Source organism: Eleginops maclovinus, chromosome 6 (assembly GCF_036324505.1).
Source record: "Eleginops maclovinus isolate JMC-PN-2008 ecotype Puerto Natales chromosome 6, JC_Emac_rtc_rv5, whole genome shotgun sequence".
Taxonomy (NCBI): Eukaryota; Metazoa; Chordata; class Actinopteri; order Perciformes; family Eleginopidae; genus Eleginops; species Eleginops maclovinus.
In genome coordinates this window covers 12,007,795-12,021,753 of record NC_086354.1, presented here as the reverse complement: position 1 = coordinate 12,021,753, position 13,959 = coordinate 12,007,795, and the positions used below count along the sequence as shown (strand labels likewise).

General features: G+C 41.1%; 2 protein-coding genes across 3 annotated transcripts in view; both read right to left on the bottom strand.

Moving 5' to 3' along the window:
• Positions 1–138: 138 nt before the first annotated feature.
• stap2a (signal transducing adaptor family member 2a) lies at positions 139–4,879 on the bottom strand. Its single transcript, XM_063885300.1, has 11 exons — positions 4,763–4,879; positions 3,929–4,000; positions 3,728–3,847; positions 3,593–3,649; positions 3,340–3,506; positions 3,131–3,262; positions 2,963–3,032; positions 2,268–2,370; positions 2,068–2,163; positions 1,859–1,987; positions 139–1,508 (listed from the first exon to the last, which is right to left on the bottom strand). Exons 1-11 carry the CDS (start codon positions 4,868–4,870, stop codon positions 1,453–1,455), a joined length of 1,110 nt encoding a protein of 369 aa, XP_063741370.1. The 5' UTR covers positions 4,871–4,879; the 3' UTR covers positions 139–1,452.
• A 368-nt stretch (positions 4,880–5,247) lies between these two features.
• Positions 5,248–13,959, bottom strand: part of LOC134865649 (endophilin-A2-like) — a 9,961-nt gene continuing 1,249 nt past the window's right edge. The window contains exons 2-9 of one of the 2 annotated variants that reach the window (XM_063885310.1): positions 11,993–12,061; positions 11,636–11,852; positions 11,354–11,487; positions 10,351–10,509; positions 9,382–9,485; positions 8,947–9,080; positions 8,770–8,826; positions 5,248–8,035 (exon numbers count right to left, since the gene is read on the bottom strand). In XM_063885310.1, the coding sequence (XP_063741380.1) occupies positions 7,851–8,035; positions 8,770–8,826; positions 8,947–9,080; positions 9,382–9,485; positions 10,351–10,509; positions 11,354–11,487; positions 11,636–11,852; positions 11,993–12,061 (1,059 nt within the window). In that variant the 3' untranslated portion in view covers positions 5,248–7,850. The remainder of the gene's footprint in view (positions 8,036–8,769; positions 8,827–8,946; positions 9,081–9,381; positions 9,486–10,350; positions 10,510–11,353; positions 11,488–11,635; positions 11,853–11,992; positions 12,062–13,959) is intronic. The other variant, XM_063885311.1, reaches the window with a different exon arrangement.

The window sequence follows — 13,959 nt, the reverse complement described above, 5'->3', positions numbered from 1 at the left end:
TTTAATCTCCTGATGGCAATCTTGGTTTCCATTAATGACTGGATCAACCTGACAGTCTTTAGTAACAAAAAAAGTGGAGCACTATTGATAAAGCACAAGTAAGGGATTCACAAAAAAGGACCCATTTCATCCATGCAAAAAAACATTTAATGCCCTTGATATCCAACAAACACTATTCTTTGATAGTGATCAAGTAGACACAACACATCATGTACAAACATACACAGTTTGATCACAGTTTGCCACAATTATTCAGAAACTTCAAATCTACTTCAATGTAGAATATGTTGTTATTGTTTAAGCTCCTTCAAACCTGTAATGCATTGTAATTTCATTATTAAAGGTCGAGAGGTAGCACATGGCAAAATATTGTGACAAAGCCAAAAGTTTTTGCTGGGTTCAGACTGTAACATAAAACAGATTGTACTTCATTTCCAAACACTGTGTGCTTTTTTTTTAGTGTCTGCCGCTTGAGTTAAAAGATATTTCACTAGAGGGCACTCTTATATGACTACAGTAGACACATTTTCTTGAGGAAGTATAGAATCACCTGGAGTTTCCAGGTCCAGTCATAGCACCACACAGTAGCACAAACACATTGGCAGAGAATAAGGAAACACTTTAAAATAAGCACCAACAGTACGGTTAAAGTCTTTGTCATTGATGAGCCACAACAGTGTCACTGAATCAACAATACATTAATGGTTGCTTATATATCACAAATAGCACTCATGAGCAGCAGGCAGAGATTGTGCAGTTTTCAGTTTTCTGCCCACCTGTTTTTTATATTCAGACGATATCTTTTTTCAGGCATGTTTCATATGACGAGGTGAGTGAACAGGTTTGCTGAACTGAAACCTGATCATGCCTGGCTTATTTACTTTCAGAGCAGATAAAGAGTCTCAGGTCAGAGTTTGTCGCTCCCATGTTGATCTCTGCAGTCTTAGGTTTGTTTGTTCTTAGTCTCCAGTGTTGCAGCAGTCACATCAGCAGCTCAGACAGGGGCTCAGACGGAAAAACATCAGGCTCCGTAGGTGGTCCGGTTTGTGTCAGAGCTTCTCTTTTTTTTTTTTTTAGCTGCCAGTCATGTTGAATCAATGTGGACTGTAATCTGAAGGGAAATCATTTGTTGTGGCACTATTATTTTTGCTCAGATGCAGTTTGTAAACAGCTTTATGCAAATGGACAAAGCACCAGTGGATTGTTACCCCAACTAAGGCATTTTATGACCCTAATCCAGTGTTTTCCAGGCAGTGTTGCTCTTAAGAAGCCAACCAAAGTCCATTTAATCAGTCCAACGGTTTGTATCTCCCTTAGAGAAAGTGGAAATATTTGTTGTCCCTTGTCTTCCACCTAGAAGGCACAGGATAAATACATAGCTGCGGTAAGAAGGGTTTTGGCACTGAAGATTGAGTATGCGGTGACAGATGGTTGTTCCTTATGATAAGTCAATCACTCCTGACTGGCTCGTCTCTTCTCCAGCTTTAGTTTGAGTTCCTCATTGAGAGCTGTGGAAAAGACAGAAGAAACACGTCATGGCAGGTAAAGGTCCCTTTTTGTACAGTATATCTATTTGTTTTGATTAGGTCTGCAACTAACATAAATTACCATACATTTCCATATTTTAGAGCTGGAGTTTTTTCCATGAAAAATACTTTAATCAATTATTTAAATAGCTGGCAATTACCTTTCTGCCGAATGAATTCAGCTCTGGCTCTTAGATAATTAGATTTAATTGCACGATTAACTGTATTACTCCTCAGCTACTGAATGTTATACTTTCCATCCTTTTTTTGTTTGACTTTTTACTGTAAATCAGGATAAACTGCAGCAGGTTGGCTCTGCATTGTCTACTCACTCTGTGTGAGGGGTGAAGGGGAGAGGATGAGTCTTCTCATCGGGTTAGTGGGCGAAGCTGGCACTGATGTTGTCAGGATACGGCGGTCTGGGGCGGGTGACCTGGTAAGGGGGCTGCTGGGCCAACGATCTGCACCAGAATAAAAGCAGGGATGAATATCTCTGTCTGTCTGTGACTGTCTGCATGTAGTTTATGTGACCAAGACAAACCTTGTTTTGGAGGCAGGGCAGGAGCCTTTGGCAGGGGGCTGGAGGGGGCAGTGTGGAGGATCCTTTCTCCATTCTCATCATTGGCCGACACATATGCTGATGACAAAAACAGAAATAAACATGGTCCACCTCGTTGATACATTGTAATACAATGCTCATAAAGACAAAACATAAATATTGAGATTGCATCTTTTCCTCACTGATATTTTCTTCGTAAGGCTCCTCCAGAAGGAAAGGCTGCAGAGTTCCTGCCGTCTTCTCTACCAGAGCGTTGATGACCTCGTGAAGGGTAGCACATGGGATCTGGAAAAGGGAATCCATTTTACACCTTAAAAAACTGCTGTTATGTCAATGCTGTATATATTTAGTCTGAAACATTGCTATACTCTCAAAGCATGTTGTATATTTATTCTTCAAAAATAAAGTTAACAAAACCCTCTGTGTACTGGGTTAAAGTTATGTCCCAAGAATTCCTTAAAAGTCTTAACTTGAGAGAGAAAATAAATGACTAAATGTAAAGATAGTTGTCGTATTTACTTTTGAAAAGGTGTCTTTCCAAATTGTTTTTATCTTCTAGCAAACAATACAGAGATACATGCACTGACAGTGATGCATTCGTCCAATATGCCGATTTTGTATTTGTTCTAATACAATAAAGCAGATTTTAGCTAAGTATTAGCCATGATATAACTGAGACACATTAAGCCAATAAACTGAATTGAGTTAAGTTGGATTGATGCATAAAAAAATAGTTGCTCCTGTAAAAACACAATCATAATACAATTTTACATGAATAACTGAATATTAAGGTAATAAATTATAATTTAGACAGAATAATTCCATTTTAAGAAATGTTTTGTAAGATTTGAAGTATATGTGTAAATATTATACTCACAGGATTTTCTACATCAATGACATAACCACCTTGGTCCCTCTGAGTCACACGGTAATGCCTGAACACTGACCTGGAGCAAAAGAGAGAAACACACAAACGTTGTCACATTTGCTGCGCATAATTCTGATATTTACAGCTGTGGTGCTCAGATATTCAGCAGGTGTTTACCCATTGAGGTCCTGTCGAGTCGTGACAGCCAATGAGCACCCGTCTCTTCCTGGACGGAGCAGCATGTTGCCACAGTCTGGGTGCCTCTCTAAAAGGACTTCAGCCTCTGTTCGAGACACTGGTCGGAAACACCTGCATGCCACAAGCACACATTAATAATGGGCATATAGTCAAACATTAAAGCTTCTATCCTCTCAAGGAAAACTCACGGTGGGATCTCCCCTACTAAAGGCACGGAGAGGGGTGAGGGAGGAGCACGTGAGGGAGGAGCGCGTGTGGGAGTACGGGTTCTCCTCCTGGATCTTTCTTTGTCCACCACCTCCTTTAGCATCTGCAGCTGGCCAGGCAGCAACGTGAGATAGGATGGTACATTCAGCTATGATTAGAAAGAGGAGAGAATATTGTAAAGAAGGCACAAGAGAGAGATAAAGTGATGCAGGTGTACAAAAGATGATTAATTACATCTACAACGGAGTAGAGGAAACCTTTCCACAGCTCCCTTGATTCCAAGTTAGGGGCCTGAAAGAGACAATAGCTGTGTTACACCTCGTAAAATGTATTTTAATGTAAGTGTTTAGTTGTTTTAAATGGCATTACTGTGAGTTTGGTCTCTCCATCCTTCATGCGTAGGATGAGTCTGGCTGCCTCCAGGTTTCTGTCCCGGCTGCAGTCGTCCTTCAGGGACACAAACCCACTGAGATCCAGCTTCTCAACAAACTGTAACACACACAGAAACATGCATCAGTTTCAACACACTATGATGCACAAACAACAGGGTGTCCACAGTCTGAAACTTACATGGCTGTCCTTGGCGTTATTGAAGAAATACAAAGAATTCCCGCACAGGCAGGTCCACAGTCGCCTGGACGCCTGTCACATGAAGACACAAGCAGAGATGTGAAAAGCTGCTTTTGTATGTAATGGATATTTCCATTTTTATCACCCCCCATTTCCTGTCCCAAGAGATGAATAGGAAGTGAGTCACAGCTGCTGTCAATCTGTGGCTATGGATCAGAGTAATACCCTGCACCTGAGCCAAGCTCACATTACATGTCTACATTGCATTAAAATGAGCCTAATGAGATGGAAGAGCCTGGGGGGAGGGTATCCAATTCTGTTTTCTGTATCATATATAATAACAACCTACACAATAGTTAATATTATCCATTTTACTGCCTGTAACTTTCTATTTGAGAGAGTAAGTAGCACTTATGGGATCAGGCTGTCATAATATGGTAAAATAAGTCAGCATTACATTGTAGGTGATGAAAATGATAGGCAGACATATTCTATGAGACAGATGACTAGTAAATAAGAAAGCCATTAATCGTTCAAATGATTTCAATGACATGCAATGTTTTGACATCAGTCATGTTTCCACGATGCATGCGTCGTGATTCGATCATAATGTGCTGTGTGTCAGATTCTTGCTAAATCATATTTATTAGCACAACAAACGCCATGTCAAGAATCCCCACCAGCAGTGTACTAGTCTCGCCTCGCCCATTCTACAGCAGGAGGAAGTTGACAGCTCTCTGGGAATGGGGGATCAGCCGGTGTGCGTTGCATACTGACCACAGCTTTCCACAGCATGCACAGGAAACAACATGGCAGTGCGCCGGACGACCCTACCTTTTCCTTCGGTCCTCGCTTTTCCAGGTATCCTTCGTAGTAGCAGGGCGGGAGCTGCGCCCGGGGTCCCCCTGGCCCGGAGCGCTGCCTGACGGGTGCAGCCGCCATGAGTGTCGCTGGCTGGGCACCGATCGAGGACAAAGGGGCGCTGAGTAATTCGGGGAGTGACACGCCTTCCCCGAGATAGTACGGTGGCAATAATCCAACAGCTGGCTACTGTGGCCTGCTGTGTGCGGGTATCATGCAGACGGTTGGTGGTGCAGATTAGAAATGGGATGGTTGGGGATACACATTTAAAGTAAAGACATGTTTATTGAGTGAAAATTAGTAGTTGTGCATATTTTAATAGATATATTTAAATGTATGCATCAGAAAAGAGAAGATCCTATTTGTCTATGATGTTTTCTGCATCAGTCATCATTTATTATATGTTATATACATTTAAAAGGTCCAATTTAGTAGCAGGGCTGTTGACACAAAGGGCGCAAAATGACTTAATATTTATTTGAAGAAGCAAAAGAAGATCATCCATTGCTATTTACACAATAACAAAAACATACAATACACTGAAGATTACATTTAGTACAGAGGTAATCCATACATCCTAAAGATAATCCAGGATGATCCCACTTTTAGTCTCCCCATAGCATCACAGTTACAAAAGTAAGGCATTGACTAAGACACAGAACACACATGCAAAGCAGTTACATTTTTACAAAATTCCATTAAGATTGTGCACAAAAATAAAGCTTTAAAGTCCAATAATACTTAATTCATCAATATTGCAATGACACTTATGGTTACGGAATGCAATACAGCCATCACATATAATGTAGTGTTGCAATAAATGTCAGCTGCAGCGTTCAGACAACTATTTCAGATGTGACAGCAGCAGCACACAAAAATTGATCTCAGCCTTTTGTTCCACAACATTATTCATTGTCAAAATTATACAAGATGCATAATAGCTCCATCTGAACCCCTGACCCTCCCCCCCTCTCAAACTCCAGGCTTTTGATTTAGTGTAATGAGGCATGTAAACCCACACCTGAACCACACGGTTACTATCCAGCACAGCCGAAGACCCCGGCCCTATACTTAACAATAATAACATAGGAGGGATACAAACATAACATTTAAGAGGCACATATTATGATAACAATGAGAAGATTATTCCAGGAGTGGACCAGGAGACTCCAGAGGCACAAAGGGATTGAGTTGGGGCAGATAATGAGAAAGGGGGCAGGGGTAAAGGGGCAGGTGGTGAATAAAGGCCAGTGGGGGAGGAAGGGCATAATCCACTGCTGTGTGCCCTTCCCCACTGAAAAGGTCTGTCTGTTCCGCTCCCGGTCTAAACAGAGATGGGAGAGATGAGTGGGGCGGGGGGCGGTCTAACAAGGGGATCATGACAAGAGGAGAACTTTGGTATTTAAGTGAACAGCACAAACTCTCACAGTTTATAGTCAGCTTATAAAAGACTTAATTGAAACTGAAACCAGTCATTGTGTAAAGGCCTTCCTCATTATTAGTATGTTCTGTACACAATAGTTTGGAGCTGGTTATGGAGCATTTTCTGGCAGGTCTAGTGCACAGTTTCAACAGAGGCAGGTCCAGAAATACCCAAGACACAACACATCAGATTCATTTTCATGCTCTAAATTATAGGTTAGAGTAGTAAAGCCAAGCTTACCCCAGTGCTTTGGGGAAAACAAATCAAAGACTGAAAAGACATTGACAAACAGTTGGATAAAAGCCCACAAAACATTGTGAGCGACACTGCCAGCAGTATCAATACAGCCTGAGAAAATATAGGAACTGAAGGGAACTTATGGCTTTGAGTCATGTTATATTGTTGTGAGTTGCAATGGAAACAAATGTCTGCTATTCTTCTACAAAATGTGAAAGAAATTAAAAACCTGATGTTTGCAAATAATAATCTTGCACATTTAACAAAATGATGGAGCATTGCGCGCCTGAGGCTGTTTCAAATAGGTTTTCTTTGCATGTCAGACAGCAGTCTCAACCAATGTGGGAATGAGCTGTAAGAGACAGTGGAGTGCAGTGAGAAACATTTATCTGGATAAATTATATTAATAACAACATCGTGGCAACAGTTAGTGTTGTAAAACTAAGCATATTTATGGTCGCCCTACAGCTCTTTACAACCAACTATAAAACAACTTATTTTGGTCTTGAATAGGTTGTTGGTGTTTAGAAAATGTCAAGTCTCTGACCAGCAGGGGTTAGGATGCAAATACAGCAGTCAGTGAATGTTACCAGCTGACTGATATCAGCTATATTTCAAGAGTTATTTATGTTTCCAAGAAAAATGTTCTACCTTAAAAACATTAGACAAGCCACCTTAATCTATCTGATAAAAGACTGTTTTGGATTGTTTTGGATCTGGTAAAAAATAATAGAGGTTGTATGACAGCACCAGTAGCTAACCACTAGATGGCAGTAAAGGATAGTCATAAACGCCGACAAAAGGCAGGCAGTCCTCCATGTTCACTTCAACAATTTAAGCCTGAAGGCACAGTGAGAACTGGGAGTGTAGCTAACAGTGTTTGGAGGAATGCATGCGTATACATGCGTGTGTATAGTGCCAGTATAAACAGTACAAAGAACAAGAAATGTAGTCTTGTAAATATAAAATACGTTCAGAACGAAAGAATAAAGTTGCACGTTTTAGTGTTTGAAACTGCTGCACGTCATTACAGATGTCTTTCTGTCTCGATCTTTCTTCATCAGTCCCGGTAATGGAGGTGTAGTGTACAAAGTGCACAGGTGCATTGAGAGTGAATGTAAATACTTAAGATATTGTAAAGGCACCCAAAAGTTAAGCTGTCACTAAAAATCCCAATTTCCTTACTATTTTTAAAACTAAATGTTGACATAATCTGACAGAATCCAAAAAAGCTCTGTACTAAAGTAACTCCTAGGTACATATAAAGTCCCTGTCTTGAATGGTTATGCGATTATTACAAGAGAGAAAACATCTTTTGTTTTTTTGCGAGATGATATCACTACTTCTGCCCCTATTCACCCTCTCCATTCTGCAGTTCCTATCTTGCCTTGCTGTTTTCAGCTAAGGCAGAGGCATCACCACTTCCACGTAGTTGTTGGGGAAGAATCCTGATCTGCCGCGAATGGCTCCCTCGAACCAGTTCTCATCGATTCGACTGACCAAGGTGATGATGTCGCCCTCGTGGAAGCCCAGCTCGCCCTCGTTCTCTGGCTCAAAGTCATACAGGGCTTTACAACAAGGCTCAGCTGCACAAAAAGAGACAGAAAAGGTTGGGATTTAAAGGAAGGAGAAACACTTTGTGAAATGAATATTGATAATGTCCCTTCGATTAGATTAGTATTTCCTGTGTCACCAGTAGGTTTTCCAGTATGACTGTGGAATAAACCAAGTTATGAGTTAGTCAACAGTGTGTTAAAGGAGAATCGTTCTGAACCTTAAGATGGAAATCAATGAACTGAGAGCCAAACTAATTATAAATTTAAGCTCAAGGCACTCAACTATTAGATTAACCCTGATTATACTGTATGTGTTCAACAAACCATGTGGCATGTAATGATTTTTTTTCTTGAGGTTCAGAAGTTTTATCAGTTAGTAGAAAGGTATACATACAGATAGATACAATTCAGCATAACCGTGATGCAGGTAAAAAAATGATAGTATTTTAGAGTTAACTGACAACTTTGATTAATTACTGCAATCACTGATCACTTAAAACACAACTTGAATGTTGTTTGCTGATATTTATACATATCTGCAGCCTTGGACAAACAGTTATATTCACACATCCCTGTCTTGTCCTGGGACCTGACAAACTGGACATAATGGACCCATTAAGCACCATTCCACATTGTTAGTCCAACACTTGAGGAGGACGCAGACATGCGGACTCCTCTGCGCCACAGAGATGCGCTCCAGTGTGAGTGAGAGTAGTGAAACTTTCTAGTCCCCTGTGAGTGGCATGTTATCCTTTCTCACTCACGCGCTCTGCTCTTGATGGAGGTTCTTTGGAAGGCTGGACCTGGATATTGTGCTGGGGCTGGTTAATGTCGCAGAAAGGGAAGACACATCAGTCTTAAGAATGAAATTCACTTGCATACATGCCTTCTTGGGAGTAGACCTTACACACACTCAAATAATATTTAAAAAGGGAGTTTACCCGGAGAGTAAGCTGGAGGGGTTGATGCAGCTGGTGTGTATCCTCCGTTAGAGTTCTCTACCTCTCCATAGTCATACACTGGTCTGGGTTTGGGTGCGTATTCGCGCCTTGGACGAGACTGAGCGTCAGTCACCCTGCACACAATCAGAAAAAAAACCACATCACCAATACAGATACTGGTAGATAAAATAAACAGATGTGAATACAATTACTAGAACTACAAGTAAACCGGCAGAATCAAAGCAAATCTACTCTATTTATTGTTTAGTGAAGTTCGTTTTTCATTTCTGTAATCAGGGAAAAGTCAAGAATAATTAATGGGTAACATCAACTAAGAACAAAAATGGTCCTGAATCATCACATGTCACAAGGCAGAGGACACGGCCTCGACATACAAAAGGCATGACGTATTGTTCAAATAGTCACACCACTGACCTTTCCCTCAGCTTGTCAGAGAGCTCCTCGAGGACCTGCGCCGCCTGTTTGTGGTACTGCAGCAGAGACTCCACAAAAGAAGACAGCTGACTCACCTGCTCCACCTACATGCAGACAACATCTATTTTAGAACAAGGCCCAACACAGGAACCGCAGTGGTCCTTAAAAAGACTCCTTACACATTAGCCGTTTCCATTCTCTCGTGATTCTATTTTTTCATCATAACAGTTGGTGTTTGTTACTCTTATCTTATCTTTCTTATCTTATTTATCACAATTACTTCCCTCTTGTAAATCTCATAATAGCATCTGTGAAAATGGTAAACACTAAACAAAACCAGTTCGACGAGCTCAGACTTCTGCAAGTCACTGTGGAAAAGAACAAGAGCATGTCACCTGACACATACTGTTCTTAAAGCAGGCTTGATAGCTGAGGGGCTGTAGGAAGAAAGCGACACGCATTTTCTATGCAAGTAAAAATGGACAAAATAGCAAACATTTTTCAATTGTTCGGATATTGTGTTTCAAAAAGTTCTAATAGTGATTCTTAGGGGGGAAATGTTTTAAGTTTGTTTCAGTAATTCTCAACGGCATATACTTGTTTTTATTTATCAATGCGCCATTATAGGATATTCCAATTCAAATCCCTCTGCTTTAAATCAGATCACAATAATAGTATTGTGGTTGGCTCCCCAAAGATAACTAGATAGCTTCATAAGACCTCGAGTGAACCTTGCTAACACATCAAACCACTCATTAAGACGAAGCATTTTCATGGCACTAATTGAATCAGATGCCTATTAAATACACCAAGTCTATTATGGATTACTGACATTGGACACGTTTCCGTCACTTTGCCTACTTTATAAACCAGTAGGTAAAATAAGAGTAACTGCAGTGTTTGCATCACTTGAGTAGGTTTTAATTTGCTGTCTGCATTGTGATCCAGCTGAGTCTCCAAGTTACTCACATCCGTTTCCAGCAGGTTGTGCATGGAGCCTTCTGCCATCTCTTTGGACTCGTGGAACTTCTCCAGGGCCTGCCTGATCTCTTCATCTGGGATTTTACCTTGACGTTTCTTTTTATAATCATAGTCGAGACGGCGGCCCTCCAGCTTCTTCAGGTGGTGCTGAGGGGCCGAAAGAGTTGGGATTGGAAGGATGAAGTATATTAGTATATAACACATGAATATCCAAGTATTTTCGTGACAAAATTGCATGATTTAAACATGTGAATGTAATTAAACCATTATGTACCAGAAGAGTAAATACTTGTTTTACTGTTGCAGCTGACACACAGACTGCAGAGTAGGGATGCACAGATACATCAGTGAGACATCGGCCGATGTTAGTCCTATTTAGCACCATCGGCACATCGGTAAAATAAGGTGACATCACCGATGGCAGTCGCCGATGTTTATATTTTGCTACGTGACCGGGAGAAGTCGCATTAGCGTCGTTGTTTTTAAATCTGACGGACCAAATCTGAAGTCAGGGCATCATTTTAAAGGATTAGAACAGTGACTGTAGGTCTCCCGTAACTTTAAAGTCATTCGCTGCGCATGCTGCAGGATTTCTGCCCCGTGTACCGGGTGTCTGGAGGATCGGTAAGTTAAATCCATTCTTCAGTGTTCTTGGGAGGCTGTCGTATATATTTGTGACTTTGTTATACTTGCTGCTACTCCCGTTACCTTCCAGAAACTTACTATGGCTCGCTCAACCTCTCTCTCGCGCTTACACATGCACACACGTATCCCCTACTCCCTCTCTTAAAGGGATAGGCTGCCTTAGTCTGCATTGTGCTACCATTACAGTTTACAGAGTAAAACATTGGCCATCAGTATTGGCAAAAATGTTATTCTTTACATCGGTATCAGCATCGGCCGACATTTTTGCAATCGGTGCATCCCTTCTGCAGAGCCTTTCACACGCTGCCTGGCTTGTACAGGAAGCACACCCGATCTTAGACTCTACCTGAATGTCTTTGATATCCTTCTCAGCGACTGCCTGCAGTGGGTCAATGAAGTTCTGTTTCACATCAATATCCAGAGAGTCTTTCACCTCGGACATCCTCTTCATTGACTCCCCAATGTCTACTAGAGCCCCACCTGAAGTACACACACAAGCATTACTGAGAGATGCACATTAGTAATAATTATTGGATCTGTACTGAAAAGATGGGCAACCCCTGAACAAACATACAGACATAACATACATATTGTTCCCACCCTATATCCCAGCCTCTACTGTTCTTACCAAAGTTGGTGTCTTCGCCCATATCCCGTCCATACTTAGTCATGCACTCCCCCAGGAGGCCCTCAGGCTGGGGGTATCCCGGACTCTTGACCTGCCCGCGCATTTTGGACATTGTATTGAGCATGGTAAGCTTAGCTCTTGTTGCGGGGTTGGGCTGGAGGTACTCTGATGTTTTGTTGATGACTTCAACCACTGCTTTGCTGGTAACATCGGATTTCTGGTGTTAAGAGTTGAGAAAGACAATAATCAAAATGCCAAGTTGTATGTCTTTGTGAATTTGCGACAACTCAACTTTCAACAAAACACAATAAATGATTGTTGTTCTACATCGATATATTTTAAATGTTTGGATGTTACCCTCTCGAGGTCCCTGAAGTCTTCATCCAGTTTGGTTCCCTCTGCACCGCCAACCTTCTCACTCACCAGCTGCGAAAACAGAGTTTCAAGGGACATGAAGCTAACGGATGGATACTTTCCTTCTTGTGTATTGTAAAAATATTGTTTAATATTTGCTAATACATTACAATATTGTTAATAATATAACCATTTTTCACTGCATTTCATATTAAAAGGCCAATTACAGAACATAACATTGTTGAGTTTATAGGGGATAAGAACAGATGCCCAAATATGTTGTCATTGTGTGGTATATTTAACAATGATGAAAAAGTATGAAGGCCATAGTGTATTTTGAAAGATATGAACACTAAGGGTCACAGAGGGGTGCCGGGATATTTAATAGATCCTTATTTTCCAGGCCTGGTTTACACAGTTCTCAAATTCCGAGACATATCCATGTTTTCCGTTAGTGGAGGAACCTCAGCTCCCCTCTCCTGGCAGTCTGCGTTTCATAAGGAATTCTGCTAAGAGTTTTCCTTTTTGCCCGATCAGGTTAGAACACACATTACAGTTTCCTACACTACAACCACATCCATAGATGCTTTTTCTAAACACACATCGTACATTTATCTTCCTCTCAATTCATATCCTGATTCACACAAGGCACATATGTTCTCTATTTTGTCCCTCAGAGCAACAAACCTTAAAATCCAGTGCAGTTGGCTGGCAGGCCAAACAGAGGCTCATTGTGTGTGTGTGTGTGTGTGTGTGTGTGTGTGTGTGTGTGTGTGTGTGTGTGTGTGTGTGTGTGTGTGAGAGAGTGCTCTGCATTTGGTTCAACTTTTTGCAGCTGTCGGCACCATACTGCACACATGACTCTATGACCAGATGGATCAATCTATCTCTCCAGTTTATACAATGCACACGCTTGGTAAAGCTATTTTGTAGAAAACAGTCCATCGCTCTTAAACGCCCAAAGCACTGATTACCAATTGATTCATGGGCGATAATTCAGCCCCACATGTTCCCCAATTATGAAGTCTAATAAACAGCATTTTAATTGCAATGAATGCATCTCTTGGTACCAGATGTTAATTTGTGGCATGTAGGAACACACTTTCAGCACCCCATCTGGCTTCATATTTGCCAGCACAGGATTGTGACCTCTATGACTAATAAACCTGCTCTTCCTAGTCTTACTATGGGATGTAATCTATGTTGAAAAACTTGTGTCTCAGTTGTAGTTTTAGGAGAGGGGTTAAAAAAACAAATCCCATGAAATAAAAAGCATGTGGGTTTAGTCTTGTCTCGTGTTGAGAAAAGCAACACAATAAATTGACAAAAGAAACATACATAACATGAGGCAGAACAATATGAAACCGCAGGTGCAAGCACCATGTGTAGAATGTCGGCTTTATACGTTTGGTTAGCAATTATGAGAAAAATATTTTGAATAATTTATAAAATCCACTTTGTTTTTATGTTGGTAGGACTTGGAGCATCTACGGCAACTAACTTACAGAGGGGGATTACACTCCTCACTCCTCCTGTACTGGAAGCTGGTTTAGGCAGAGTATTCAGATAACTAAGATTCCATTACACACCCATTGAAAAAGGAGGTGTCACTAACCAGTCACATAATGCCAAAGCAAGGACCTGTTCCAAGGCAAGTGTCATGAAACTTAGGCCACCGGTTTTGCAGGCTGTGTCTTGTTGAGTTTAATGTTTGTGGTGGGCATGAGAGCCAACAGTTATATTTTCTTACTAGGTAGGATGAGTGCAACTTGAATATTGAACACACAAGGAAACCCAGATAAATTACTACAAGATTTTCAGACTACTGTGAACTTTTGTACACATCATGGCAGTCAGACACTTGTCACTGCCATTTAAATACATTTGACTTGTATGTCTTCCTCTTAGCTTCATTGGCCTGATGTCAGTGTTCACTTTTGCTTCAAGTTTCTAATGTGCGAGCACATGAG